The following is a 27,455-nucleotide window of genomic DNA, read 5'->3' as shown; positions in this document are numbered from 1 at the left end:
GACGTTGGTCTTAAATTTTTTGAAATAAAAGCATTAATTGCCAGCTTACATAATTTTAATCTGAAAGGCGCGTAGGCCACAAACCAGCTCCGAATGGAAGAAAAACACCATTATCCAAAAGGACGTCATATGGTCAAAATGACTCGCAATTTTCATCCTTCTTCTAGGTGGAGTGGAAGTTAGGAGAATCAGTCATATCACCTGCTTGTCGCCTCTCAAGCCGTATTAATCCTCATAAAGCTGTCTACGTCTACACCACAAGAACTACCGCTCATTCTCGATCTTTTTTCGTCACGTCATCCGGAAATGGAATGATCTACCACAAGACTCCGTGCATCATATCAACGCCACCCGTTTTAAAAACGCTAAGACCATTGTTGTTTAGCTGCCATGCCCATCCCTCATGTAATGCCCCATTGCAGGGGTTTTTGAGGTATGAAATAAATAAATAAATAAATAAATAAATAAATAAATAAATAAATAAATAAATAAATAAATAAATAAATAAATAAATAAATAAATAAATAAATAAATAAATAAATAAATAAATAAATAAATAAATAAATAAATAAATAAATAAATACCCTCCAGCCTGACTACATTTGCTACAGGGCAAAGGTTTCTCCCATATCGCTGCAATCAACTCTGCCCTTAGCTTGGTCCCGTGAACTTCCTCGGCTCATTCGCCCACGGCGGACGTATGGTGTCTAAATGCACTTTCTCTCTGAGACAACCCTCGCCCCTCCATAATTAGTGATGATAATCTCTACGAGGCCCACTCAGATAACAGTTTAAGTCTCTGATTATAACGCCGAGATCCTTTAGTCTCGATAAAGTACCACATACTGAAATCACCGTATTTCGTTTCTTGCATGGTCTCGAGTCTGTCTTTGCATTCCAATATGCTGACAAGACAGCTCCGCGAAAGGAAGGGAGCTCACTGAAATGGATGGCCCACCTCTGCAGGATTGTCCCGACGCGTCGGTGATGTAACCACGCTGGCAGTTGCAGCGGTAGGAGCCCAGCATGTTTGTGCACTTGCCGCCCGGTGCGCACAGGTACGGCTGCTCCTGGCACTCGTTGATGTCTGAGGAAATAGCGGAGAGAGTTTCGAAGTAGCCATTAAGCGTATTACCATTTGCGATCAGCAAATGAAGGACAGATAAAAAGAAAAAGAAGCTTGGAATTTCAGCACTCTCTGGTCATTCCCAGCAGGAAACACTGTCGCTATCCTATTATCAAGGTTGTACGCATAGACTGCTGTTTTCGCTGACGGCTCTCACCGGACTCGCAGTAAAAGGTGGTTTGCTTATGGTCCCAGATAAACCGCGTGGAGTTAAGCGAGAAGGTGGGGAGGAAAAGCGAACAGGCGATGAGGATAAGGCACTCTCTCTTCGTCACTCTTGCATTGGGAATACTGTGATGGAGGGACAGAGGTGGTGCGACCAGCGTAAGCGTGAGCGTTCTGTGTACCAGTATAGTGAGGCGTGCATGCATATCCTTACGTCGTATTGCCATCGTACCGTTAAATAAATAAATCTGCCAACGAGTTTACTGAGGCGCATGGGTAGGCGCAGGTGCGCGTGGCATGAACCAAGCCGCGTGAATATGACACAGTTGTGAAACCATGATCGGGATACAAAGAGCGGAGCGAGGAATTACACACGCCAAGGGGCCCTGTGGGTCATATATAGCGCCCTTTGTATTGAGCTTTCGCAAGTTTGCTTATTTAATAAACAAGAGCGTAAACAATGCGTGAGTTTCAGAATTTAACTTTACTCCTTCATTAAGAACGAGGATTACAGTATGCGAATTCATGTTCGCTTTTCCCGCCAGTTTTTTTAGTTGTATAGAACAGACAAGGAGAGTTGATTGCGCTCGTGCCTTATTATTTAAAATTTTGAGATTATTTCTTCGCGACAACATTTTCGCATTCCCATGCATCTAAGTGCAACACGCGGAGCTCAAGTTTCAGCCTCATGAACACGCAAAATAACCAAATGCGTTGCCTGAAAGCGGATACAAAAAAAAAAAATGCTTATGAATTGGATATTGTACGTATAGTCCCAATAAACCTAGTATACACTCACATAGGCTGCCACAAAGAAGCGTCAAAACTCGCGCTCCCAGGAAAAAGCAGTTTAGTCTTGTTCTGTAGATAAAATACTTGAACCGCAGGGTTAGCTGGAACCTATGGGGGATTAGACTAAGAGGGCAGATATCTGAGACTTTGAAGAAAACAGTTTAGAAAGAAGCAAATACTAATCGGTATTCTCCGATCAACCAAACCACTGCAGATGAAGGAAATGTTTTGGAGCTGCATTACGAGGGGGAGAGGGGACACAACCACCACCAACCGCCGTTTGACTGCAGCGGATGTTAGCGTTTCGTAGTGCACATAGGTCAATGCGCGTGCGCATACCGAGGCATTGGCTTTCGTGCGACTTGTAGCCGTCCTTGCATCCACAGCGGAAGCTTCCTGGTGTGTTGATGCAGCTGTGCTCGCAGTTGTGTCTGTCCGTTGCACATTCGTCGATGTCTGCAAAGAAAAAAAAATGACACTCGTTTTTTGACTTTTTTTTTACTCGTTGTTTTCAATAGTACTTTGAAATGAATTTTTCGTCTGCCTTGGATAAAAAGTAATAACGCACTTCGAAGACATCAAAATTTCTAGAGCCTTCTTCTGCATAGGAGGCTTGCCATTAACACGTATGATAGCAGCTTTGTATTGATGTCTTGTTGCTGTCAGCGACGACGACTTAGCGAGGCGAAATTAACCGGGCTGAAGTACATAAATGCAAGTTGTTTCCTCTCTTAAAGACTGAACGAAGTTAATGAGTGAAGGACATTTTATCTGACTCGCAGTCCATTGAGGGTGTGAGAAGTGATGCGCGCTTGTTCAGACCTTTGCAGGAGACCTTGTCCTCGGCCAACACGTATCCCGGCTCGCAGGAGCAGATGTAGCTCCCGTCCGTGTTGACACACTTGGACTTGCACGGTGGTACGCTTTGCTCGCACTCATTGATGTCTGCGCAGACACAAACGCATTAAAACCCAACGCTATCCGCGTTATCACTCATTCACTGAAGCCACCACTTACTTCCCGCTACCGTCATTACTGAGAAAGTGCTGTTTGTAGTATCGCACACTCATTCAGTCATTATTGCTCAATCTTAAACGCTTTTACACTCATTCCTCGTGGTGCCCTTTACACATCTCACATGCTTTCACACCCATTCCTCGTTTCTCCCCATACACATATTCACTCACCATTCAACCGTTCGCTCTATCATCCACTTCCCAACTCCCCTTCTAATGCACGAAACATTCGCTCCACCCACTCATCCATCTATCAAATTTTCGCTCGCTCTCCAAACTCCCTCAAACGACTCATCCACGCACCACGTTCGTTCCCGCTTACCAAACTCATTCACCAACCCAGCCACCCACTCACTTACCCACCTAGTTACCACTTTCGTTTCCGTTCACCTAGCTCAATCCACTTTACTCACTCATTCCGTTACGACAGCTGTCGCTTTTTGAGTTCCCCAGTGTACTTCTGCGAGGGGCCATACGTACAAAGTGACAGCGCGTGAAATTTAGCAGGTCGGTCGTAATTATTCAGGAGCCCTCCACAACGGCGCTACTTTTGTCTTCTTTTACTGTTACTGCATTTTTCATTTCTCCAATGAGAATTTCTTCAGATGCTTGATTCGAATTATTCAAGAGGAAAATAACGGAAGAATAAGGTTAGTCTGTTTTAACACATCCTGATGGTACAAGTGCCAACGAATTCCGGCTCTTACCTCCTACCCCAACTGTACTAAAAGAGGACTGGGCGACTCCGCTCGATTGCTCCGACCGATAAGCTCTGAAAGGCTTGGTCGCGAGGGCATGGGTAGCAGTTATGCAATATGGCGTCACAGTGACGCTACGGATGCAGCGTAGTGTGTAGAACCTGTAGTGCAACTCTTCCCTCTTATATTACGCCATAATGTGTCCCCTTGTTCCTCCTCGAACTATCATCACTGGCACCAATACTGCGGTTTTGCTTCATATTATTTCCGTACGGAATTTGCAGCGGCAATACAGAAGTCTATTTGCCTCCGCTAGTTTAATACAGTGTATATTGCTCAACGTCGAGAACTTTGAAATTTTTAAAATTTTGGTGAAGTGAGAGCGTTTTCTGGATGATTCATATTATTAAAGTTTAGATTTATGTCTCACCGATGCATTGCTTGCCCGACGCGTCAGCCTTGTAGCCCCGGTTGCATATGCACCGGTACGAGCCTTGGGTGTTGACGCAGCGGCCGTTCTTGCACAGGTATGGCATGAGGTCGCACTCGTTGATGTCTGCATGGTGACATATGTCGTTGATTGCGCGGTCGAGGCTCTCGGAAAGACATTCCAAGCACTGTTTTGTCCCTCGTGTTCAAGGTTGTATTCACCCAGAATTGCGGCACAGTGGCATTCTTAAGTGCATGCCTACCATTGTGGGAACAACTAAAGGACTTATGAAAGGGCGGATTTGCTGTATGCAATTAGTGCCGAACTCCGTGACAAGTTATCGGTACAATTATGTTTTTCATCACGGTACTTTCAATAGACTGAGGTGCTGCCAGTATCTACTGTATCTACTCTGTTTCCTTGAGGTATATATTGATGAAGAAAGTAGGGAAAAGTAAAATGCTAAAATACACATTCTTTGACGGCCGCTATGTGAAGCCGGTGCCTAAAGGAATTGGTGGCAGTCTATCATGCTGCGTTGCGAAGGTGAATTGAACATGTGCTACCAACAGCTTTCGTTCTTTGTTGGAAAATACGCTGCGTACGTTTTATTGGCCACATGCATAATTTGACACTGGTATTTGAGTACCACGGAGCCACTCCGGGCGTGGTTGCAGTGCCGTGCTTTTTCGACAAAATAGGCATGTTATTTTAAAGTACGACTCGCTCTATAATTATGGGCTATGTTCAAAGCCTGATCATACTCGCGGCGTACTATGGGAGCCACATGATAATAGACGTAATTTACCGCAAAGCACTATACCGTACCTTTCCCTTCTTTATTGAAACCAGTTTCGAATGGACACAGCTGGCGGTATTCTCCTGCGCAGAAATGCAGAAACAAACACAATACATAAATTAGATCAAGGTGGTTGTTATCATTAGCTTCTGTGTATTTTTATAAACAAAAGCTTTCCAGCATTGTGATCAGTTTTAGATGATGTTGTACGCCTAAATAATTTAACAACGTGGGAAAGCCTCCCAGTGAATACTGTACAGAGGAATATTCATAGACTTGTTATTCGAATGCTCTCGTTTCCCTCGTTCGCTACAGAAGACGAACATACTGAAGCATTCATTAACATACTACCAAGCGAATCGTGATTGCTGGACTTCGTAAGGACGACTGAAAATCTAGAATTATTAGAATATTTGAGCTTTTTGTTACGGCCTTGTTACCATGGTAAGCTCGCATGCTGGCTGACGACTGTAGGTTATATCGTGAAGCTCACGAACAGCTGGACATGTTGTGGCTTAAAGGTAATAATAATACGTCGAATCCCTTTTAAGCCATTGGAATTCTATTTGTGCGCGTCAGTTTTGTGAGTGTCTCCGTGTGCGTGAAAAAAAAAAAAAATGGCGCGCTAGATGGAAACCCCAGGTTGGGGTATTGGAGCCCGCAACTGACTTGTGTTCCATAGCGGGCATGGCTCGCAGCGTGGACCCCAGGCGGCGCCGATGCCGCAACAGCAGTCCTCCCTCGACGATTCCCCGGCGGCAGCTGCCGGGCATGACGACAAGCTCACATAGCACTGACCCTGTCTCGTGTCTGCAGGGAAGTGTGCGGGCGTCACGTGCATTAGGCACAGTTGCGAGGCCACTTATTCGCGGAACGCACGCATGACACAGTCACAACCAACTCGAGCGACACATGTGTCAACGGCAATTAATGTAACCGGGTTGCGTATCGCGAGCGGAGGTTATGTGTTAACATGCAGTGACGAGTAGTGCTCCAGTTCACTAAAATTTCTCATTTTATAGCGCGCAAATGGACAAGGATGTTACTTAACTGGTTTGTTCGTTGTCAGAACCAGTAACACTGGGATGCATGGCACGAGTACTTGACGGCCATAAAGCGAATGACAGACGAGATAGTGAAGCTATATAGTTGTGACAAATGACAGTTTAAAATAATGTCAACTACATATGTAAGTGTTGTGACCTGAATATGGTGATACAGTTCTTAAGTATGATGATATGAACATTCAGGTAATATACGAGAGGAATATTCTACCACATGAGAGAAACGTTAGTTTCATATGTCGACTTAACTTAGTGCTGAAAAGCACTGCTCACACGCATGAGATAACACAATTTTTTGCGGTGTTGTACAAAGCCTAAATGAAACTTCGACGCGCACGAATGACGTTCAAGCTCAGTCTTGCATGCCTTATCCTTCAATACTGACGAGTTGTTTTGCTTCTTGACGCGTTGGCAAGTATTAGGGATATTTTATGAACGCTAGATGAAGAATGCCGGGAAAGGAACTGACGGTTAGAATGAATTACGGCTTTTGCGCAGGTACCGATGCGGACAAAAGTAAACGGAGCACGCTATTTCCTTCTAAAATATTTCCCGCGCTGCACAATTTAAGCTGGCAGTCATGGTATGTGCGAACCGGTAGTAGACGCCGGCGCCCTTTCACTCGGACAAATATTGTTTTCTTATGTCCAGTGGTGGTAGCGTGATATTAGTTTGATAGGAAAAGCGTGTTCCGTTTGCATGTCCGTACCTGGAAAAAGCGTGTACATTGTATGATAGCCTCTTATTTACTCTGTATTCGTTTCCTGCACTTCTCCAGGGAAGCATAGAATGACGCTCTAGTCTGCACTTCAAGAATTCACATGCAAAATATGACGGCGTGTTTTGTGGAGCACGCGGTTAGGCTCACCGAGACACTGCTTGCCATCGCGGCTGGTCTCGAAACCTCCGTGGCAGATGCAACGGTATCCACCGTGCGTGTTCACGCAGTCTCCGTGCTGACACACATCAGGCTCTTCCCGGCACTCGTCGACGTCTGAATTGCGCGTAGGCATGAAGGGGAGAAAAAGGAAGAAGAAAATTAGGGCAGATTATACTCTCGTGTAAGACTGATGACACAACGATGCTGTTTGCGTTTGCATCGACTAATTTATCCGCGATTATACTTCGAGACTCGTCATTTATATCTGTTGTAGTCGATGAAGTAGTGTGACAGATACTGCGCCTTTTCTTTCCTGCGAGCTAATTTGAAACGCCACTGACTCCTGCTTTATTACGTCTGCTTCTGTATGCTGTGTGGTCTGGCGTTCGAGTAAGCGCCAAACGAAAGACGCAGCAAGAAAGCCTGGATCGGACGCCCGCAGGGGTCAGCTTCGTATATGACTGAATCGCCTGGTGAAGTCATCGGTCACGACCGGACTACACTTCATGACCGGATACGATGCCCTTATGACGTTACATCCGGCCATGAGGTCATGTACGATTATGATGACGTCATTACTGCGAGCACAATAAACTGCGCACGATACACGGAACAACCTCCAGGTTAAACAGCATCGCTGTTAAAAAAGATTCATTCGCGAGTTTTATCAGCAAGTGAGCAGTAATTTTTTCCTCGGGGTACATTCCGCAAAATTACGCACTCTTGTATGGACAACATCCCAAATAAAATGTTGGCGTTAGAAAGGGCAGTCAAAAAGATAGACAAAAGCTCATCGGTTGCAAGTGACATCTGATGATTTCATTTGATCATCTCACTGCCGCAACCCAAGCGGGTTTTCCCGTGTCCGTTCACCAGTTTGCCAAAAATAGTAGGTTTTATTCAATCTGATAATTTAGTAGTAGCATTAGAGTACAAGGTGCCTCTTTGACCAGACTATAATTGCTTGTATTTTTAATACTGGACCCAGTGAAGTATAGTATATGACTGGCTCCCAGTCCGCGACTTTGGCAGTTGCTATAGCACGCGCACGCGATAAATAAAGTGGCAGCAGTTAAAGCAGCGCTAGGAAGTGAAGTCCAATTCTTCCTGCCACCTGTCGTAGTTTCGGTTGCTGGCTTCTACTGACAACAGTGAAAACCTGCCGCTCTCTGCAAGCCCGCTATACCTTGGCAGTCGTCCCCGAGGCCGGAGGAGCGCATGCCGTCAGGGCAGACGCATGCGAAGGTGCCCACCAGGTTCTTGCACGCGAAGCGGCATCCGTGGGTGCCAGCCGCGCACTCATCCAGGTCTGCGTCGCCAGACAAGAACATCGTCAACTCGCGTGAATGATTAGAGATACATCTCTCTATTATATTTAAATTAAACCCAATCACTCTATAGAACTGTTATATTACCAAAGTTCTCTATTTAAAATGATTTTTCGTGATACACAAGTGAAAGAAGCCAACAAGCATTGCATTAAAACCAAGGCAAGCACATGTGAAATCTTTGTGTATGTACTTGTAGCGTTGGTAGGTGGACAAATCAGCAGTCACATTATTTTTTTTTGCCAGAAAGATATTATAATTCCACGTATCACAAAGGCATCAGCCTCGCATCAAAACCAAGGAGAGCACATGTAATTTTTTTGTTCATTTGTAGTGTTGGTCAATGGGAAATTAAATTAGTAATGTATTAATTTATTTTTACGACAAATGTCACAAATCCACGTATCACATAGGGCACATAGTGCTCCCGTCTTTAGAGTTCATGTTGACATCTTCCCAAAACACCTTAGTCTTTCACGAGGATATACCGTTGACTAAGTGCAACATAATGCTATGACATCGAGGACACTGGTTGATGCAGATTAAATACCAATGTATGCACGTTTGCTCTCGCCGTACTGTATATCAACTCTGGTTTCAAAGTGAGCAGCACCAGCGCGCGGTGCTCTGCAAAGACACCAGCGGGGAGCGTGTCCGCGTACCTTGGCAGTGCTTTCCGTCGGGAGCCAGTGCGTATCCATAGGGGCAAGTGCAGCGGTACGAGCCGGGCGTGTTGAGACAGCGGAATGCACAACCGTCCGTGCCCAGGTGACACTCGTCCACGTCTGCCAAAGAGGAGGAAAAAAATGAGCGCGAACATGTCGGCGCGTATGCTGCGAATAGAGTACCAGCGCTTGAAAAGGAAAAAAAAAAACCTCGACAAAAACACTGCTAGTCGCATCACAGGTGACCACCTAAAAGCATTTTCGTTTCTCCTACGGTTACCGCAGTTTCTTCTCCCCCCCCCCCCCCCCCCCTTCCTTGGCGCAAAAATGCACTCGAGGCCTTCTTAATACTCTGAGAACGGGCACGTAAGCTCAAGCATGCAAAGCAGTTCTGTGAGCTCGGATCGCATAAGCATAGGTAACCACGTTTTGTTCCGCGCATGTGCGTTCCTCGCCTATAGCTTTTCTCGCGTACATGCAAGCACTTAGGCGCGCACTGCAACTTCTGGTCCATATCTTTGACAGCATTGTCGAAGGTATGTTGCAGCTGAGCCAGCCCGCATATGCTGTTGCATATGCGTGCACATATATGTGGAGAAGAAAATTGCGCATCAGGCACACATTCGCACCTATTGTGATTTCCTGCCATTTTCCGCGTCTGTGCTTCAAGCATGCAGTAGCTTGCTCAAAAAGCTGCCGTTAGATTCCTTCCACAAGGTATCGATCGCATCATAGGACTACGTAGCAAAAAGCGATGCTTTAATTGAGGTGCAGGTGCTGTATTCAGTATCAGAGAGTTTCTGAACAAGCCCTGGACTAGGGGCACCGACCACCCAGCTCCTGAGAATTCTTACTGATTATTATGCTCATTAAAAGTTTTCTCTCTCTCTCTCTCTATTTTCATTTGAAGGCTTGCTTTTTTTCCCTTTCCCAGTCGAAAAAAACTACAGAACTGTGTCAAAAATACGACAAAATATTCTGTAGTTCTGTCGTAGCCATCAAATTTTTCTGTAGTTCTGTAGTTTTTCTGTAGTATATTTCTGTTGTATGTAGTTCTGTAGCCCTTTTCTGTTGTAACTACACAAATTTATGATGTTACTAAGAATGTTCTGTTGTCACAACAGGTTTCCGGTCAAAAACCCCACAGAAATTGTGTCGTAGCATCAGAAAATTTTCTGTAGTTTTTTCCGACTGGGTTTTAAGGAACTACAATGCACGACGACGCGCACGGGTAAAGCGAGTAGCAACAGGGTGTGAAGGACTACTGTCCCACCTTCGCAGACTTGATCCACACCCGGAGCGTATCCATCCAAGCAGTTGCACTGGAATCCACCAACGGTGTTAGAGCAGCGGCCCTTGCCACAGACACTCGGCTGTTCGGAGCACTCGTCCACGTCTGCAGGACGCAACCACGTTTGAAGAGAAATGGTTGTTAAGGTCAGGCAGATGGACTTCACATCGTATTTCGAGCCACAGTTGCTTTTGACTTTAGTGCACAGGAGGTAGCGTAAACGGAGGCGGACTGCACTCAAACATAGGGAGAAAGTAAGCATAGAGACCTTATGTTCTTACAAATGACTCAAATCAGACGCAGTGTGCTTAAGAGTGCAAGCGGGTTGATTCGACTAAATAAATCTGATTGCTACGCAAGGAACACGAGACATGTGAATTGCCACTTCAGCGTGTATTTTTCAGGTTAGCATGGCGAAGCCTTTCCTCAAAAGTCAGCTCTAGCTCTGCGCGGACGTTGTAGTTAAATCCTGGGCACCTGAAGGGGGACTCACCGACACAGCCGCGGCCCGACGGGTCCAGTTTGAATCCTGGCTCGCACTCGCATCGGTACGAACCGTCCGTGTTGATGCACTTGCCGCTCTTGCAGATATCCGGCGTCATCACACATTCGTCGATGTCTTTGAAGCGCAAAGAAAAGATTTTGAGGATTGCAAAAAAGTAGGAACAGTTCAGGGCTTCATGACAGTGTGGAAAAGATCTCATTTTTTCGTATAAATTCACTCAGCTCCTCCGTTACAACAAACCCTGTGCCCAGAACCAATCTGATCGCTTACCGCAAACAGGTGGAAGTGAGAGCTGGCTAGTCCAGCTTTCACGTGCGTTTAATCGCTTACCAGTTCGTTTTAACATCTGCTCGGATAGCCAGCAGCTCTAGCAAAAGCTTTACGTGGAGCGTATAATTTACAGATAATTCTTAAACAGTCCTCCTGGCAACTTCTCGCGACCCATTGGGGCGACACATCAAAGCCTCCCGTGCGACCTTACATGGGCTTGCTGGGCGCGCCCGCTTATTGGACGCTTCCATGTTAGAACGGGCGGGACGAGTCGTAATGGGCCGCCACCGCGACTTGTTTTCTTGTTTTGTTCCTGCGAGCCCGCGTGGGCTGAGTTTATGGGGGAGAGTAGGAGAATCATTTTCGATCACCCATATCTTCAATGCTATATGAAAGTAGCTTAATATTTTAGAGTTGCGGCGACGATTGATGGGATACCTATTGCTCATGCGCGTTTTATAGTTTTTGTAAATAGCTCTTCATGGGCCCTCATGAGGACAATCTTGAGTCGGTTTGTTGGACGTTCAGTTCTGCTATTTTAAGAAAGTGGAGGAAAACGTTTAATCGTGTGCAGAGCTCAGTAGCTTCGGCAGCGACATTCTGTGGCAATCATTTTCAATCGGATTGCAAGAAGAGAGTACTTTGCCGCCTTGAAATGTAGCCCCAGCGCTGAGTAGGAGCGAGCAACTGCCACAGCCTAGTAACTGTTAAATAGCGTGTATCCCTGATTACCAGGCATATAAAGCTGTTTCCTATATCCTTTAACGTAACTCCCCTTTTCCTGCTGGTTTTCGCAAAAGATATCAGAGCAAGCTTGTGCTGCTTACCCAATGTGGCGCCGTCAATTTCCACGAAGCCCATGCCTATTGGACATAGCACCCTGAAACTGCCTTGTTAGGCATTGAGAAGAAACGACATCAATTTGCAGCTTACTCCATCACTCTCAGTACTTTCACGAATAAATTTAAAATACCGCAAAACAGATTAGGCGTTGATGACAACGGCGACCTCTGCAGTAGGTAACTGTTAGTACTTCAGTCTTCTTAAATATATGCACAGTCTCTATTGACCAATATTATTAACATTACGAAGTTACGTTTAGTGTTCTCACTTCAACAAAGATGAGACGTTTGGTGGCGGTTTAGGCTTATGTACGCAAAAAAAAAAAGAAAAAAAATCTGTAGGACAGAAGATAGCCGCAAGGCTCACAATAAAGGTTCACTCTCTTTACACACTGGTTCTTCTTTACTTCAGTGCGAATATCAGAGGTTATATCTTGAATTCAGTTCGACATTTCATTATATAATATAGCTTTATTATTAACACTGGACAAATAGGTTGATCGTTTCTCGACATCACAATGTCATTCTTCGGGCTATAGGTCAAACACCGCCAATCTTCCGTTGAGAATACGTGATATTTCAAATAAAAACATCGTGGGTAATATATTAATCATAATCAGAACGAAAAACAAAGAAAAGGAGACGACTGGATGAAAGCATCACGCCTCAATTGTTTTTGAGGTTGAAGAGCGGAAATAAGATATAAAAGTTACGCCCTCGGTGTTGCCAAATAGAATAGGAGATTCTATTGAAGGCGGCTCAGGCACAGTTGTGACGCTTTAAAGTTTGCTAAAATAGAGCGAATTTAGCTGGCTGAAAGAAAGCACGGCTGGTCGCAGACCACTAAATAGAGTTCGTTCAAAGCACTGATAAATTTATCAGTTTCTGTCTAAGAGGGCTTGATCTCTAGAATAGGCATAATGATTAAGAACCCGGTAAACAGCTCACATACAGGGTTTACCGATTAGGCAACAATCAGAAGCCAAACCAGCGATCGCGCGAGGCAGGAAAGGGGCTCGCTGAAAGAGCCTATTTCGGACGCCTGTAGGTTAATGGTGACTATGGGCGCCCCTGGGCACCGGCACTCACTCTCAGAGGGAGACGGGCAACGGTCGCAGGACAGGTCACCCCATCCGGCCGAGCCGTGCATGCAGCAGCACTCCTGGCGACTCATGTTGCCTGGTCGGGGCTCCGAGCACCGGTCGCGGTGGTAGCGTAGGAAGCACTGCTTCTGCCGCGTATCTACAGGTACAACAAGGAAGAGGGAACAGAAAGGCATCGCGCATGCGAAGAAAAATACGACGTCATAAACAAAGCTACATTTACAACGAAGGCACGATCTCCATAGAAGCTGCTCAACGCTTTAAGCTAAAACATCAGAAAAATTGGCACGTTCCATCGCTTCAATGCAGTCAAAAACAGTTTTTCTTCCAAGCACCAAACTGCGTAATGAGCCGATCAATGTAATGAGGCACAGTGGGGTCGTGCGCTGCTAATGAGCGCACTCGTTAGGGAACGTTGCGATGTCGGTTAGCGCCAGGTAATTGTCGCCTTAAAGATGGTGAATAAACTCTCATAAAAATGTTTCGGTGATGATTTTTGCTTTCTGGTGATCGTTTGCATAAATAACAGCAAGAGTAAGATTAGATTTCTACCATAGGTTGATTGCCTTTATACCAAAAACTTTATTTGCCAAGCGTATCTTTATTTTTTTAACCGATTGATTTCTTTATTCTGCGAGTAGAAGCGGTACATCTTAATCGTGCTCTCATTTATCTGCGCACACCAAGCTGATTTAATTTGTGCATCTTATGTGCAGTATGTGCAGTTAGGTGGCCTGCAGGATGTCATGCCAGTATATCAGCACTTATTACTTTAGTGCTTGGCAAAAACAGTGACAGTTAATTTTTCTTCTTTTCCGGACTCAAGCCTTACGACAAGCTTTCCATCGTATAGTCCGCCCCCTATAGAGGTTTCCATAACCACAGTTATCTTTAAATTCAGTCACATTTTGTAATCACTGCTTATCGGTTGCCGGTCTGTCTGCCATAAACAACGCAAGATGTTCTTTGAAAAGTGGTGAATCAGATTATCAGCTTGCTGTCCGTCGAGCTTATATAACAACTGGCACGAAGAGAAGCTAGTAAAAGAGCGCTTTGTACCAATGCATGTCTTCCCGTCGGCGGACAGCCTGAACCCTGGCTGACAGGTGCACGTGAAGCTGCCCTGGGTGTTGGAGCACACTCCTCCCATGCACAGTTGCGGGATGGACAGGCACTCGTCCACGTCTGCGTAGGCCATCGCGCGCACATGACTCCGGTCAAAGAGGAGATAAGACACTGGGGCTCACTAAGGTCCCTGCCAACATATGTGGATACTACGAAATCCTCATCTTTTTGTGTCTTTAAGAGCTGAACCGAATCAACGGCGTGCGCACCCACGCAGTGACGGCCGCTGTGCGACAGCTCGAAACCCCTGGGACAGGTGCACTCGAAGGAGCCCTCGGAGTTGCGACAGCTGCCTTCCTGGCACATGTCGTGGTCGCACTCGTTGATGTCTGCACACAATAAAAAGGACGCAAAAGCGATCAAAGGCGAAATACCGCGTATGCCAATGCAACGGCTGGATTTTGCCGGCGGTTGTGTCCGGACAAGTACGCAAGTGTCGATCGTGTCTCACCGATGCAGCTGCGGCCGTCGGGACTGAGCTCGTAACCCTTCTGACATTCGCACTGGAAGCTGCCAATGGTGTTCCGGCAGCGACCATTGTGGCAGATGCGGTACTGCGTCCGGCACTCGTCCACGTCTGTCGTGAAGGAGGGAGAAGAGACTTTCACTCCTTGCTTACAACTCCTGTAGCATAAAAATGAAACGCTGCTAGCAGCTTCATGAGAAATCTATTTATTTTGTGCGCGCATGTGTGCATCGAGTCGGCATTTGTATATTTGTAGACACGCATCTGTAGAAGCCCGTCCACTAGCATCAGTTGATCTTCGCATGAGTGGTGACTCACCCGTGCAGTCGTTGTTAGGAGACAGCTCGAAGCCTGGATTGCAGACACAACGGTACGAGCCCGGCGCGTTCTCGCAGATCCCATTGGCGCATCTGCCTGGTCCTCGCTGGCACTCGTCATAATCTGCGGTAGAATGTGGCGTCACGGCATCATGAAACACACTTAGAAATGAAAGTTTGAAAACAGTCAGGGTTGAACTTCACTTTTATAGTTAATCCATTGCACGGAATTGCTTCGGCTTCATGACGATCGAAAGTAAGCGACCGTTGACTTAATAAAATAATATAGCCGAGTAAGATCAATATATTGCTCTTAAATTGAAGTCAAGGTAATGCGCAACAGATTATCTGCAAGCCGGACATATTTCTTCGTCAATGTCGGTTACTACAGCAATGTAGTGTATCTCATTATTTAGCGTCTCGCGTAAATATAAACCTAGTGGCGTCGCGGGACTGTTACGGAAATATATTTGCAAACTGGCTGCTCTTTTCTTTGGGATCAGTGCCGTAGACAGTACTAAAAGCGAACGACAAAAACAGCAGAAAAATATAATACATGAGATACATGTCAACCATTCCTGTAGGTTTAGTGATTGCCATTTACGTTCATTGTAATATCACAGGCGTATTCAACAATATTCAATCACTGCGCGTCTAGGTGCGCGTATTTTTTTGCGAGTATAGAGTCTCGGGTACCGCAAAAATAAATTGACCTTTGAGTGAAGAAATAGTTCCTCCTACCAATGCATGTTTCTCCAGTAGGCGTGGCATAGTAGCCTGGGTTGCAGGTGCACTGGAAGCTGCCGTCCAAGTTGACGCAAACTCCGTTCTGGCAGATGCCAGGCTTCTCGGAACACTCGTTTACATCTGCAATGAGTCATTTGCTTTTCAGGGTCACATTCTGGGCCCGTATTCCGAGTTTGTGTCGTTATCGAAGTGTCGCTATCTCACGTGACCTCGAATCATCTGATTGGTCGAAACGCCGGAACCGGGTGTTGCCACTTCGGAACCGGAAGAGGTGACAACATCATGTTCCGGCGTTTCCACCAATCAGATGGCTCAAGGTCAGGTGAGATAGCGAAACTTGATAACGACGGCAAACTCAGAATACGACCCCTGGACTGCATGCGCTAACAGTAGCTCTCAGAAAAGAAACCGCGCTTTGATTTCGTGTAACGTAGGATGAGGAACCGTGCAAGAAACCGCCATAAGATCTGCATGCTAGCGAAGCTGGCGGTGGTGGGCCCAAATTGTTAGCACTATACGCAACAACCGCATGGTGACGAAGAGGAGAGCAACAACATATCACGAGTGCTTGTGGGCTGTTACTTTTCCCTTTAACCCTGTGCGGTTGCTGGGCTGTAAGTCACTAGGTGCTATCTGAATTCTCACACTGCTCTGGCGTAGACATTGACCAGTGTAGCAGAAGTGCTATCGGCGTTTCTAAAAAAATAAAAAAGCTGACAAAACTTTACATGCTCCCGATTTGGGCAGACATTGACAGCAGCGTGACACAGGTACAGCTTCTATTCGTCGTGAACAGACATTGCTTGCTGGATTATTTTCAAGTACGCGGTGCAGGCGCTATCAAAAAGTAATTGTAAAACAGTATTAGCAAAACGAAAAACTTCATTGCCCTCATTTCATGCGCTTGTGAAGATATTTACGGACTGATTTTCATTGTGCTAATTACATGCTGCACTAATAAACATCGGTGATTAACTTTTGAATCCAAAATAAAAAATGTTTCTTACCGAGTCGCCTCACTTTTGACTGCTTTTGCACGTAACAGACCACAGGTGGACAAATATGCTAAGAACACGGGTATCGAGCGAACCTAATAGACACCCCGACAGGAATCTATAATGAGATGTAACAATACTTGGGGCCAATATATTAAGGAGACAGGTGTGCGACCGCTGCTAAGAAGATAGGAAGGAAACGTTTGTCCAGCAACGGGCATAATTCAAGACTATACTGATTATTATATAACGATTACGCACGCAAAATGATAATGACCATGCAGCTGTCGCGATAATAGCGTTACGACTGTCTCATTCTAACAGTAGTTCATCCGAGCAACACACTATGACTGCGCTCACTTGGTAAATTAGTGCACATTTTAATCAATTTTTAATATCCTGCTAGAAAGTTTCTTCCCCTCTTTTGAAGTTTTCTGCAGCTGGTGTATTAGATGCCGGCACACTCAAATAAAGGAACAACGCAACTTTAGATGCCTGGAGCGAGCAACGTCGGCACTCACCTTGACAGTCGCGGCCGCTCGCCGATAGCTTGTAGCCGTCCGGACACTGGCACTTGTAGCTTCCAGCGGTGTTGACACAGGAAGCTGTTCCGCCGCACAGTCCACGCGTGGTTTGGCACTCGTTAATGTCTGCGTACGTAGAAACAATGTAATAAAATATTAAACACAGTGCGATGTGCAAATAAACGTCTGGGATAATAAGCAGGAGAAAAATCGTCGTGGTGACTGCTGTTCGCCACAATAAAAGAGGATAACCTTACTTGATCCTGTTTCTTTCTCTCGTCTCATTAGATGCCGATGTGTTCGACTCTGTTCATGTTTCGGTAGTGACAAATTATTGATCAAAAGAATCAGAATACCCCCTGGACGGGCAGACTGAAAGTGGGGCGTCCTCGCGAAATTTTGTCCGAGATCTCAAATGGGGAATGTGACCTGGCTCAAAAATATTTTTGCTGTCAGTAGTACTTCTGTAAAAGGAGAAAACGCGAATTACACTATCGCCACTTTCACTGAACGCAGTTCACGCCGGCGGTACCATAGTTCTGTGGATGCGATGTCGAAAAAGTTAGGGTATCTAAGTCACGGAAGTGTTCATAGTCAAGTTCGTTCTGGTTTATTAAATGCAGTGTCCGGCCATAAAGCTCCTCGCTGCGAGACCTCTTAGCTCAACTTGTGGAACGAAACACAAAGGGAGAAGCAGTCTTCAAGTGCCTTTTATTTCCAACGTGGCCATTAATAGTACAACCTCTTTCGCATACTTAGCAAACATATGAGGCAAACGCCTTCTCGCACATACCACGTATGGAAGCCTGACATGTGAACACACTCGCGATCTTGATAGCAGCGTACAAAATCAGACGGACGGTGCTCGACCAGTGCTTCGCACCAAGCATGCGGATGATGAGATATATCTACGATCCCAAAACGTAGCCAGCAAAAGTCCAATACAAAATCAGGGGACTGGGTTGCTGTATATGTTAGTATTTAATAATGGTTCGCGCATTTAGTTAGCAGGGCTCGCCCATAAAGCCCAGCATACGCAATGCCCGTAGGGATACGAAGTTGGCGCTGTTACCTTCGCACATGAGGAGCTGCTGGTTGTACGTGTACCCATCGTAGCACTGGCAGTGGAAGCTGCCTACAGTGTTGGTGCAGTGGCCGTTCTGGCAGGCCATGCCCTGGCACTCGTCAACATCTGCGTGTCGTCAGAGAGAGAAAGACCACGTTGATCCGCCACAGCGGTGCTTCAGGCTGAATTCGACAGTCGACCGTCCGCTTACTTACCGTCCACTTCCAACGTGATGGGATTCGTGACTGTTCCCACCATACTGGCGGCGCACAGCTTGGCGTATTGCGCTGCGTTGTGGTAGACAAGAAAAGTTTAGCTATGGAGGTTTCATTGGCATACAAGCAACTAGCACCGTCATGTGTCAATCAATATTAGGGTTAAAGGGCCTCTGAAACGCTGCTTTCGGTAATATTCTAATGCAAGGAATCCACAAAGGTGGACTTTGCGAGCGTTCGAGCCCGATTTAAAAATGTTGGGTGGAGCTATAACACAGAAATAAATAAAAAATTAAGTGGTCCTGGCGACAGCTGGCAGCCATTAGGGTGACGCATTCCCGCACGCAAACCTCCATATGACGCCATTGGGTCCTTCTAGGCGCACTCGCTTACTGGACGCTCCCAAGTTACGCGGGTGGCACGAGATATAATGGGGCGCCGTCACGACAAAGACGAGGGCCACTATTATCGATTGGCCTTATGTTCGGTGATAATGAAGCTTGCTTAAATATTTTTGCGCTTCGGAGATTGATGGGGCTCTTTTAAATGCGAGCCTTTATTTTACGTTAAATAAACGGTCAGCTTTTTTTTCTTTTTTAGAAATGTCACATAGCTGGTTTTATATGTTTGCATTTCGTGCAGCAGATTGTTCGTGGGAGTGCAGCCGATTCAGTGCTAGCGATCGAATTGGCCACTCACGTGTGTTGGGCTGTGGGCAGGGCTGGCATTGCAGTCCCCAGGCCTTGCCGATAGAGCAGCAGCAGGTCATTTTGGTCTGGTTGGTCATCATCGGATGGCTGCACACGGGAGGCTGCCGCAGGTCCACCTCGTGGTAGTGCTTGTAGCACAGGTCCTTGCGCATGTCTGCGCAAAATTACGCGATAAGCACGCGCGGTACACGCTCATGCACTTGCACTGCCATTTTGTGGTCCCGCAACGAATAGTGCTGCATCATCCAATGTCACGGTTAGTTAACGCTGCCCCGAGTGACAATGTGAGAAAGCACGCGCATTTTTGCGTTGCCAGATCGGTCTGCATCGCATCTATTGCACAAAACTAAACTTAGCACAGGCGAAGTGAAATAGAGGGCATGCGGTGAATCTTAATGCGAGGTTAGTCCGGACTACTGAGTATGTCGGTAATTGTCTGCATTCACTTCTATTTCAGATTTACAAGACGGAGAAAAGCAAAACATGTATACCTGTCATGTGAGTGTCAGCATCTTGTTCATTTTGAATCTAGCAGTACACTTATGTATGAAATAGCTTCTCATTTCAGCTTCGGTGCATTTTTCATTCGCGCACACATTACTTACTCCGCGGCTTGCTAACACGAAGTCGGTTGTTTCCGTTTGTTTGCCTTTGTGCTAGATTCGTGCCCGGTCCCCGCGCTCCGCTTACTGCCGAGAACGGAACGGGATGGCGCGACTGAATCTTACCCACACAGGTTTTTCGTCCGGGAACGACTACGTATCCAGGCGGGCAGTAGCACACGAAGCTTCCGTCGCTGTTGTGGCAGGTGCCGGGGCCGCAGGCGTCCGGGTACACCTTACACTCGTCCACGTCTGCGCCGAATAAAGTGCGCGAAACGAGAAAAATGATTCCACAGCTAGTGCACCAATCTACGTCCTTGAGGTGCTTGTGTCTCAAGTTGGAGACCAGATTCACCAAGCCTTTAGCACCTAATATCGCTCTGTTACTTACCGACGCCGTTTGCGCTATAATATTGGCTGTTTTAGATGGTCACTGATTAGCCAGCAAAGTGGCACTGACAAATCACGAATATTTTATTTATGGATTGGGGGCAGAATTATTTGAGCCATTGGCACATCATACCGCCCTTAACTGGCTGATGCGTTTCCTATTGTCTAGTTGGTGGCAGTGAATGACAGTTATTGGTCAATGCTAGAGTGCCGGCCAGTGAGATCCGAGCATATCCAGGAATGCGTTTTTGAGCTGGACCACAGTAGTTTCACCGATATGTTATAACAACCCACAGAAAACGGTATGTCGAGGAAAGTGAGTTCTGCATTGAAAGGAATCGCTGCTTTTGAAGCGAGGAGAGCCAGTATGATAGGCCACAACATCAATCTTGTGGTAGAGAGAGGGGGCAAGATCGGGCACGTAGGAAGTGGTTTAATGGCGCATTATCCTAATTTGAAAGGTAAAGAGGGGGGCAGACCTGCTGTCAGTCAACACCAATTTGCATAGAAGCACCAGATATCTTGCACGAAGTTATCGTCATTTAACTCGCGGTTCATGGAATAAGATCGCCTTTTATTTCTGGGAAGTTGATCGTTAGTCCATCACTATGGGGGTGTGACATGGTTGCCACAGCTGCTGTTACAGGGCGCGCATTTTCAGGTTCCTCTATCGCACGTATCCCCGGAAGCGTCATACTGCTAAGGTTGGGGGGAAGGACCTTCTAGGAGCGTTCTGTTGCAAAACTGCTCAAAGGTGCTTCGATACACGCATTTTCATCCCATTGCGCAATACACTTGCAAGCTCGGAGCGGTCACTTTGCATCGAAGTCCTTTTCTTTGTGCTGAATGCACAGTCTGACGCAAGCAGGGGCGTAAACAGTGGAGGTGGTTCGTTGTTCATGGCAGGAAATTCGGATGACGTCATCACCCAGCACTGATTGGTCGGCCTCAAAGCCTGTTTCACATGCAAGCGAAAACGCCAGGGATTTCTGTTGAGGTGACTCAAAAACCTCTTTTCAGCTATCGCGGCGGCTCAGTTCGCTCAATCGCTTGCATGTGAACCAGCCTTAACAAGGCTCAGCGCTTCACACAAAGTAGCGCAATGTGAGGTGTGCAAACATTACACATATATAGTCATGCCACATTCGTAGTTATGACTCTAAGTCATTATGCGACGTAGCATGAGTCAGCGCTATACAAAGTAACTTGACGTTTTCGCATTCTCACACGTAAGCAGTCCTAAGTGGGCCGAAGTTTCCTTCCCTAAGACAAGCTGTACACTCTGGCACTCGTCGAAGGCGACTCACCGACGCAGTTTCGCTGCGTGTCGTCGAGCGTGTAACCCTCAGGGCAGACGCAGTGGAAACTGCCGAACGTGTTGGAGCAGCGGCCCTCGTGACACACACCCGGCAGCTCATCGCACTCGTCCACGTCTGCGTGAATGAAGGAAGGAGAAGCTCAGGCGTGAGTCGATGTGATAGCTTAGAGAGCGTTGAACTGCACATATCATCGAAAGTGAGATAGCTCTATTCAGATGTAGCCAGAACGTGGCAACAACGAGAGAGTCTTGAGCGCACCATAGCCAAGGATACTGGTGTCCTTGAAAGCAAGTGCACATATGCACGAAAAAGAAAATAATAATGGGGTTAGAGCTTATTCTAGAAAAAGAAGTAGAGCGTGCGCACATGGACTGCTTTTTAGGGTTTGTCATGTGCATTCATGTGTTATTGTTACAGCTGGTACGTAAAGCCTTTGCTGAAGTCCTCAAGGCAAAGGATTTTCGCCTCAGCCGCAAAATGAAGCCGTCACGGCGTCGTTAAAGACTAAAGGGTATGTTAAGTCCATTAAATGCTATGAGACAGTTTACTGCCATGACAAGAAATCGTTTGACGGCTCCATTTTGCAGCTTAGACGAGAATCCTTTGGTCTTATGACTTTTTACCAAAACTGTACATTAACTACTCAACGCAGTCTTGCTTGCCAAGTTGTCATTCGTATTAATACCTTAAATGTCACACAATGTATACTTCTTGAAAATGCGCGGTTAAGTTTCCTGTAGTTTGAGGTGAACTTGTGCAGTGTTTGTGCCATAGTTAGTTAAGGTCAGCAGGAAATCAAGATGTGTGAGTGGCTTATTCAGAGCACCATTGTACTCCTCCATCGTTATGTTCTGTCGCTGTAGGTTAGCACTGGCCCCAGTCTTTTCTTGAGCGTAGGCAAGTGTGCCATTTCCACCTACCTTCGAGTGCGACCGTCTCCTGGTTCGGTCGGAAGCCGGGGCCTCCGGGACACAACTCCTTGTAGGCGGCTAAATAGGACAAAAAGAAGCTATCGTTGAGGATTAGGACGCAAACTTTGCAGCGTTGGAAGAACAGTAGGGGGCTGTTTTATGAGAAGGCAGAGGGGGGGGGGGGGGGGTACTAATTTTTACAATATATGCTTGCATTATTTCTCGATTACGATTACTCCTCTACACGAATAACAACAATATCCTGATGATCTGCTTCAAAGTGCATTGAGTGAACCGGAGTCACATTACGATACTGTTACTAATGTATATGACACAGTTCTACTCACTGGTAACTACAGTAAGTGATTTTACAAACACTGCGCATAATTAACTTCGCACAATATGGCTCCATCCTGAGACCACTGTGGGAAAAACAATACAAATGTTTCGTACAGGAAAGTGTTGGCGTCCACAGTAATGCTATGGTTTTCGTACTTGTCACCGAGATAAACCTTTAAAAATTTCAATCTCTTGATCTTAAGCGCTTCCGTGCCATCTTGTCTATGCCCACAATTGGACCAAAAAAGTCGGAAGGGCAGATAAAAAGAGCTGTTTCAACGTTCTTTTTACGCACGCTAATATTTTTTGGGCTTCCTTGGAAATTATTTAAGTTGAAGAGACGCGTATATGTGGTTAGGAAAAAGTGACAGTTCTTCTGGACAGGTGACGAAACGTCCTCGCGTGGCGTCCCTTGGTCGATTATTGCGAATTTGTAAAGAAACGGAAATTCAAGTCTGGACTTCACTGTAATTGCTACTCTTGGGGTGCATGTACCAAACTTATAATATCTGACAATTTTATTTTCCCAAGTCGTCAGTTCTGTAATAAGGAAAAAGGGGCTTAGCCTATACTTTTGATCATTACTTTCCCATTCCGCCGAGTCGGATGCCCGTATTACGTATTGCTGACGACAAGAGTACACAAAGTGAGCGCCGATGTTTCTGCCTGAAAAGTATTCGCCCAACCTCTGGTCGGAAGCTTAGAATGCGGTGTTTAGAAGCGGACAGAAATGTAGTTGTTTAAGGTGCGGTCGGTCAGAAAATAAGGCTATTGATCCTCCTGAGGAACAACGCTCGCGGATGTTGGAGACGAATCCGACAACTTTCTCGCTACCCCTGTAGCAGTTGCTCTATTGGACAATACTATCGCCTGCAGTGTCAGTCTGTAGCTTATAGACGCGGTGGTGCAGTATTGCTATAGCTCGCTAATGCATGATGCTTGACAAAGGAGTCCTTTCACAACACGTCGTGGACTGTGCTCGGAAGCGAAAGACAAGATGAGCAGGCAAGTAGTGGCATCTTCTTGTCATTTTTAACGCCTGGGTGCAATATTCCTCACTTTGTCGCTTATAGAAAGCATGCGCTAGGTGCCTATGCATTCCTTCCATGTTCAGTACACACTCACTGGTGTTCTTGGGCGGGCAGATGTCGCAGGCGCGGCCCCATCCGGCTCCCACGGTGCAGCAGCAGGTGGCGCGAGACATGGGCTCGGGCATGGGCGACATGCAGATGCCACGGCCGTGGAAGTTGCCTTGCACCTCGCGGTGGCAGAGGTCCTTCCGGGAATCTGCATGCGAGAAGCACGTGGGCGCGTCGCTAAGCAGGTTCACTTGGGGAAGCAGATTTTATGCGACAACAAAACTATTCTACTCCATGCGCATTTAACAGTGTATTTGAGAAGTAAACTGGAAGAAGAGCACTGTACTTTGTGCATCACATCAGTGCAGCTGGAAAACCTATAGGGGCAATTTTTCGAAACAGTTGTTCCGAGCTTGGCTGGGATCACCGAGTAAAAAATAAAGATAAGAACTAAATTAAATAAATTAAAAACAACATATTAAAATTAAAAAAAAAATTCCGAATCAAAACTGGATCCGCAAACCCTCTAAGAAATGTTATCAGTTAGTATGAGGCAGGATTGTTATTAAACCAATATTAAAAAGCTTTTTCTTCGTTTGCTTCTTTTCTAAAAATGCGGCAGCAAAAGGAAATGGTTTAGAAGACATGGATCTCACTTGTGGATAGAATTTCATATTGACTGCGTGGTAATGAAACAATCAAGCATACAAGAAAGCGACATGGACTAGTGCACACTGGTATACCCCTGTTTACTCTCGCGTCAGTTTGTAGGAAGCCATTGTCTCCTTACCAATCCAAACAAGTTGATACCACACGGAACTGAAAGTCCAATACCAATATTGAAATGTTTTATACTAGGTGTTAATTTCAGCGAAGATTAACAAATTTTTGAAGATTCTGGCTTTTTGAGATGTAGAGATGGCTTTTTTGGCGTTTCGATACCAGTGTTGGCTGACATAGAAAACAGGTGAACCATGATAACTTGTAAGTTAGTTAAGAAAATTTAGGTCTATTTTCTCATGATTACGCTTACGGGCTTGAATGTAATTGAGATTTATAGCCGGCCGTTAGTACTAGTCACACCACTATTTAAAATTTCGAAAGCGCGGCTTCTCTCGGGCTGTGGATCAATAAATTTCGACCACTGCTCTTTTCAAAAAGCGCGCGCTGCGTATCTACGTCAGTCAGAGTTATTGTATGTGCTATGGTAGTATATGCAGTAACTCTGAGTTCAATAATCGCATGTTACTGCATGGCCGGCTTGCCACGTGACTTGCCCTGCCCTGCCCCACCCGCGCAGCAGTCATTACTTCTACTCGCTGCTCGAGCCCATACAAGAGAGACCTTACATGTGGCCACGGAGTGACATGTGGCGACTGACGTCACTTCGCGGCTTGACAAAAACGCGCGTTTTTCAAAAAAGGTGCGCGGTGGCGAGAAATTGTTGCGCCTTGCTGCCCCCAAGATATTCGCATGTTGTAACTATAAAAAGTGGCGTAGCACTTGCGAATGTTCGACTACAAATATTTTACACTGCAGCCTGGTGGCTAACTGTAGCAGGCAAGAAAATAACAATTAGAAATTTAGTAACCACCTTATCGGTTAGCATAATTCCCTTCTGTTTCTGGCGCTACTCGATACTGTTACTGCAGCGCCATGGAAGTTACCTCGCGATCTCAAAAAGCCTTTTTTTTTTTTAATTTTCTTTCACTGCAACACCCGGTATATCGACCGTTGACTAAATATCCCGAACCAGACTTTTGATTTGATTAGTGCGCTCTCCTCTAGTCTTTTCTATAGAAGGAGCCTCTCGATGTCTCGATAACGTTTTGCATATTATGAACGTTCGCAATGCCCATTACTGAAAGCACAGATCATTTCAAGTTTATTTCCTGCCGACATTATATTGTGCCCTGGCTTGTTCACAGGCGCCGACCATGCAAAGCACCGTCGCCAGCTGATCGTATTAGGCAGCTTTGTATGAATAAAAGGATTCGCCGTGGCTAATGAAAGGGTCGCTGGCTCACCGACACAGCCAGTCTTGCTGGGCGTGAGGCTGTAATTGGGTGGGCACTGGCAGATATATGAGCCTGGCGTGTTGACACAGCGGCCGTGGAGGCATGACTCTGGGCTGGTGCACTCATCGATGTCTGGCGTAAGAAAATAACGAGAACGCTTTAGCATTTTTCGTTACCTGACTTCCTCCTCTAACTGTTCCTCAGTTGAGGATGCAAAAATAGGCCAGAGTGCAGGGATAGAAAACAACAACAACAACAACAACAAAAAACGACTTAGTTCTCTTACCGGTGCAGTTGCCGCCAGTCGAGTCTAGCTGGTAACCGGGATGGCAGATGCAGCGGAACATGCCAAATACGTTCTCGCATTCGCCGAAAACACATATGTTGTCAAACGCTGTACACTCGTCGATATCTACGGGGACAGAAAGAAGCACGGCCTGGTGAATTGGCAGTCTTTATTTTCTTAAGGACATGCAGCAGGTGCAGTGATGTCTCATCGTGAAAAGGAGAACGCTTCCGAGTATGGCTGAAGAAAAAGAAACACTTCCAGGCGTCTGTAAACGCTAGTAGCAATAAAGGCTCTGGGGCATCGTCCAATGGCAAGCAATAAAAAAGAAAAACTCAGCATTTATTTGCACTTTTTTTTTTTTACCCTCAGGGAACGAGGCTGTCGAAGAGAGGCATCATTGAACACAAATACTTTGTGTGCATGCAGGCATGCTCACCGTACTCCTAAGTGGCCTCTTACCGACGCATGCTCTCTCGTTGTCTTCCGGGGCAAATCCCATGGCGCACACGCAGCGGTAGCTTCCAGCGTGGTTGGTGCACTGACCGTTCTCGCACAGGGACGTTGTGCTGCTGCACTCGTCGATGTCTGCGAAGCGAACGTAGCCGCGGAAAAGCAGCTTAGATGCTTGCGCGCATTAACGCTCAGAAATAACTTACTAGCAGAGACGATGACGAATTAAACGTCCTCCGTACATTGCATTGGCACACAATATCATCGACTCACTGCATTGCATACGGGTTGCCATCGGTATTGCCGCAAGCGGCATCATATTATGCACGCGCAGTAATCTCGCATTGGGTACCACTTTACACTGTTAATCACCGAAGTTTCAGTGGGTCCCGCGTACCCTCAAACATATCGTATAATACTTTAGTAGTTTAGAAGCTTTGTTAGCAGGAAGAATGCCTTTTAAGTGATGTGGTCAGCTGAGCAGTATTTGTTTCCCCCTAGTCTTGTTTATCGATAAATGTCTCGTTTATTGAGAACCTAGTGCATTATTAGGTATGGCCACTGACTGACCTTGGCACTGGTAACCGTTGCCGGTGAACCCACTGTCACAGACGCACTTGAAGGAGCCGTCAGTGTTTATGCACGTGGCGTCTGTGTCGCAACCTCCGTTCTCTCTTAGGCACTCGTTCACATCTGCGGAGAGGGTATACGAAAAGAATCCACTGAGGCAGACTACATACGTTGGCGTTCACGCTGGCCGGCGTTACAAATGTGAGGGAGAAGGTAAGAAAGGGTCGGAAAGCTAGGATGGTAAATGGAGAATCAATCGAAATGCTGTGCAGTTTTGTGCACAGAAGCGTCTCTTGCACACCTTGCTATTGATTATGTGACCTCAGAAATATGCTGATGTCTGTTCATG

The 27,455-nt window shown here is 46.1% G+C and overlaps 1 protein-coding gene across 1 annotated transcript in view; it reads right to left on the bottom strand.

The window, feature by feature from the left end:
• The window catches only part of LOC146198978 (fibrillin-1-like), a 103,636-nt gene that overhangs the window by 15,740 nt on the left and 60,441 nt on the right, over nucleotides 1-27,455 (bottom strand). Inside the window, exons 32-61 of the mRNA XM_084594433.1 lie at nucleotides 27,107-27,229; nucleotides 26,546-26,671; nucleotides 26,084-26,209; nucleotides 25,807-25,929; nucleotides 23,826-23,987; nucleotides 22,371-22,439; nucleotides 21,439-21,564; nucleotides 19,868-19,993; nucleotides 19,129-19,293; nucleotides 18,430-18,501; nucleotides 18,221-18,340; nucleotides 17,146-17,274; nucleotides 15,624-15,749; nucleotides 14,884-15,006; nucleotides 14,551-14,676; nucleotides 14,309-14,428; nucleotides 14,034-14,159; nucleotides 12,961-13,113; nucleotides 11,857-11,919; nucleotides 10,748-10,873; nucleotides 10,237-10,359; nucleotides 8,961-9,083; nucleotides 8,157-8,279; nucleotides 6,959-7,084; nucleotides 5,696-5,836; nucleotides 5,056-5,109; nucleotides 4,228-4,353; nucleotides 2,906-3,028; nucleotides 2,423-2,539; nucleotides 959-1,087 (exon numbers count right to left, since the gene is read on the bottom strand). Of these exons, the coding sequence (XP_084450559.1) occupies nucleotides 959-1,087; nucleotides 2,423-2,539; nucleotides 2,906-3,028; nucleotides 4,228-4,353; nucleotides 5,056-5,109; nucleotides 5,696-5,836; nucleotides 6,959-7,084; nucleotides 8,157-8,279; nucleotides 8,961-9,083; nucleotides 10,237-10,359; nucleotides 10,748-10,873; nucleotides 11,857-11,919; nucleotides 12,961-13,113; nucleotides 14,034-14,159; nucleotides 14,309-14,428; nucleotides 14,551-14,676; nucleotides 14,884-15,006; nucleotides 15,624-15,749; nucleotides 17,146-17,274; nucleotides 18,221-18,340; nucleotides 18,430-18,501; nucleotides 19,129-19,293; nucleotides 19,868-19,993; nucleotides 21,439-21,564; nucleotides 22,371-22,439; nucleotides 23,826-23,987; nucleotides 25,807-25,929; nucleotides 26,084-26,209; nucleotides 26,546-26,671; nucleotides 27,107-27,229 (3,615 nt within the window). The remainder of the gene's footprint in view (nucleotides 1-958; nucleotides 1,088-2,422; nucleotides 2,540-2,905; nucleotides 3,029-4,227; nucleotides 4,354-5,055; nucleotides 5,110-5,695; nucleotides 5,837-6,958; nucleotides 7,085-8,156; nucleotides 8,280-8,960; nucleotides 9,084-10,236; nucleotides 10,360-10,747; nucleotides 10,874-11,856; nucleotides 11,920-12,960; nucleotides 13,114-14,033; nucleotides 14,160-14,308; nucleotides 14,429-14,550; nucleotides 14,677-14,883; nucleotides 15,007-15,623; nucleotides 15,750-17,145; nucleotides 17,275-18,220; nucleotides 18,341-18,429; nucleotides 18,502-19,128; nucleotides 19,294-19,867; nucleotides 19,994-21,438; nucleotides 21,565-22,370; nucleotides 22,440-23,825; nucleotides 23,988-25,806; nucleotides 25,930-26,083; nucleotides 26,210-26,545; nucleotides 26,672-27,106; nucleotides 27,230-27,455) is intronic.

This window comes from Amblyomma maculatum, chromosome 2 (genome assembly GCF_055883805.1).
Source record: "Amblyomma maculatum isolate TAMU_Amacu chromosome 2, ASM5588380v1, whole genome shotgun sequence".
NCBI classification, from domain to species: Eukaryota; Metazoa; Arthropoda; class Arachnida; order Ixodida; family Ixodidae; genus Amblyomma; species Amblyomma maculatum.
This window is presented reverse-complemented; position numbering and strand designations above follow the sequence as displayed.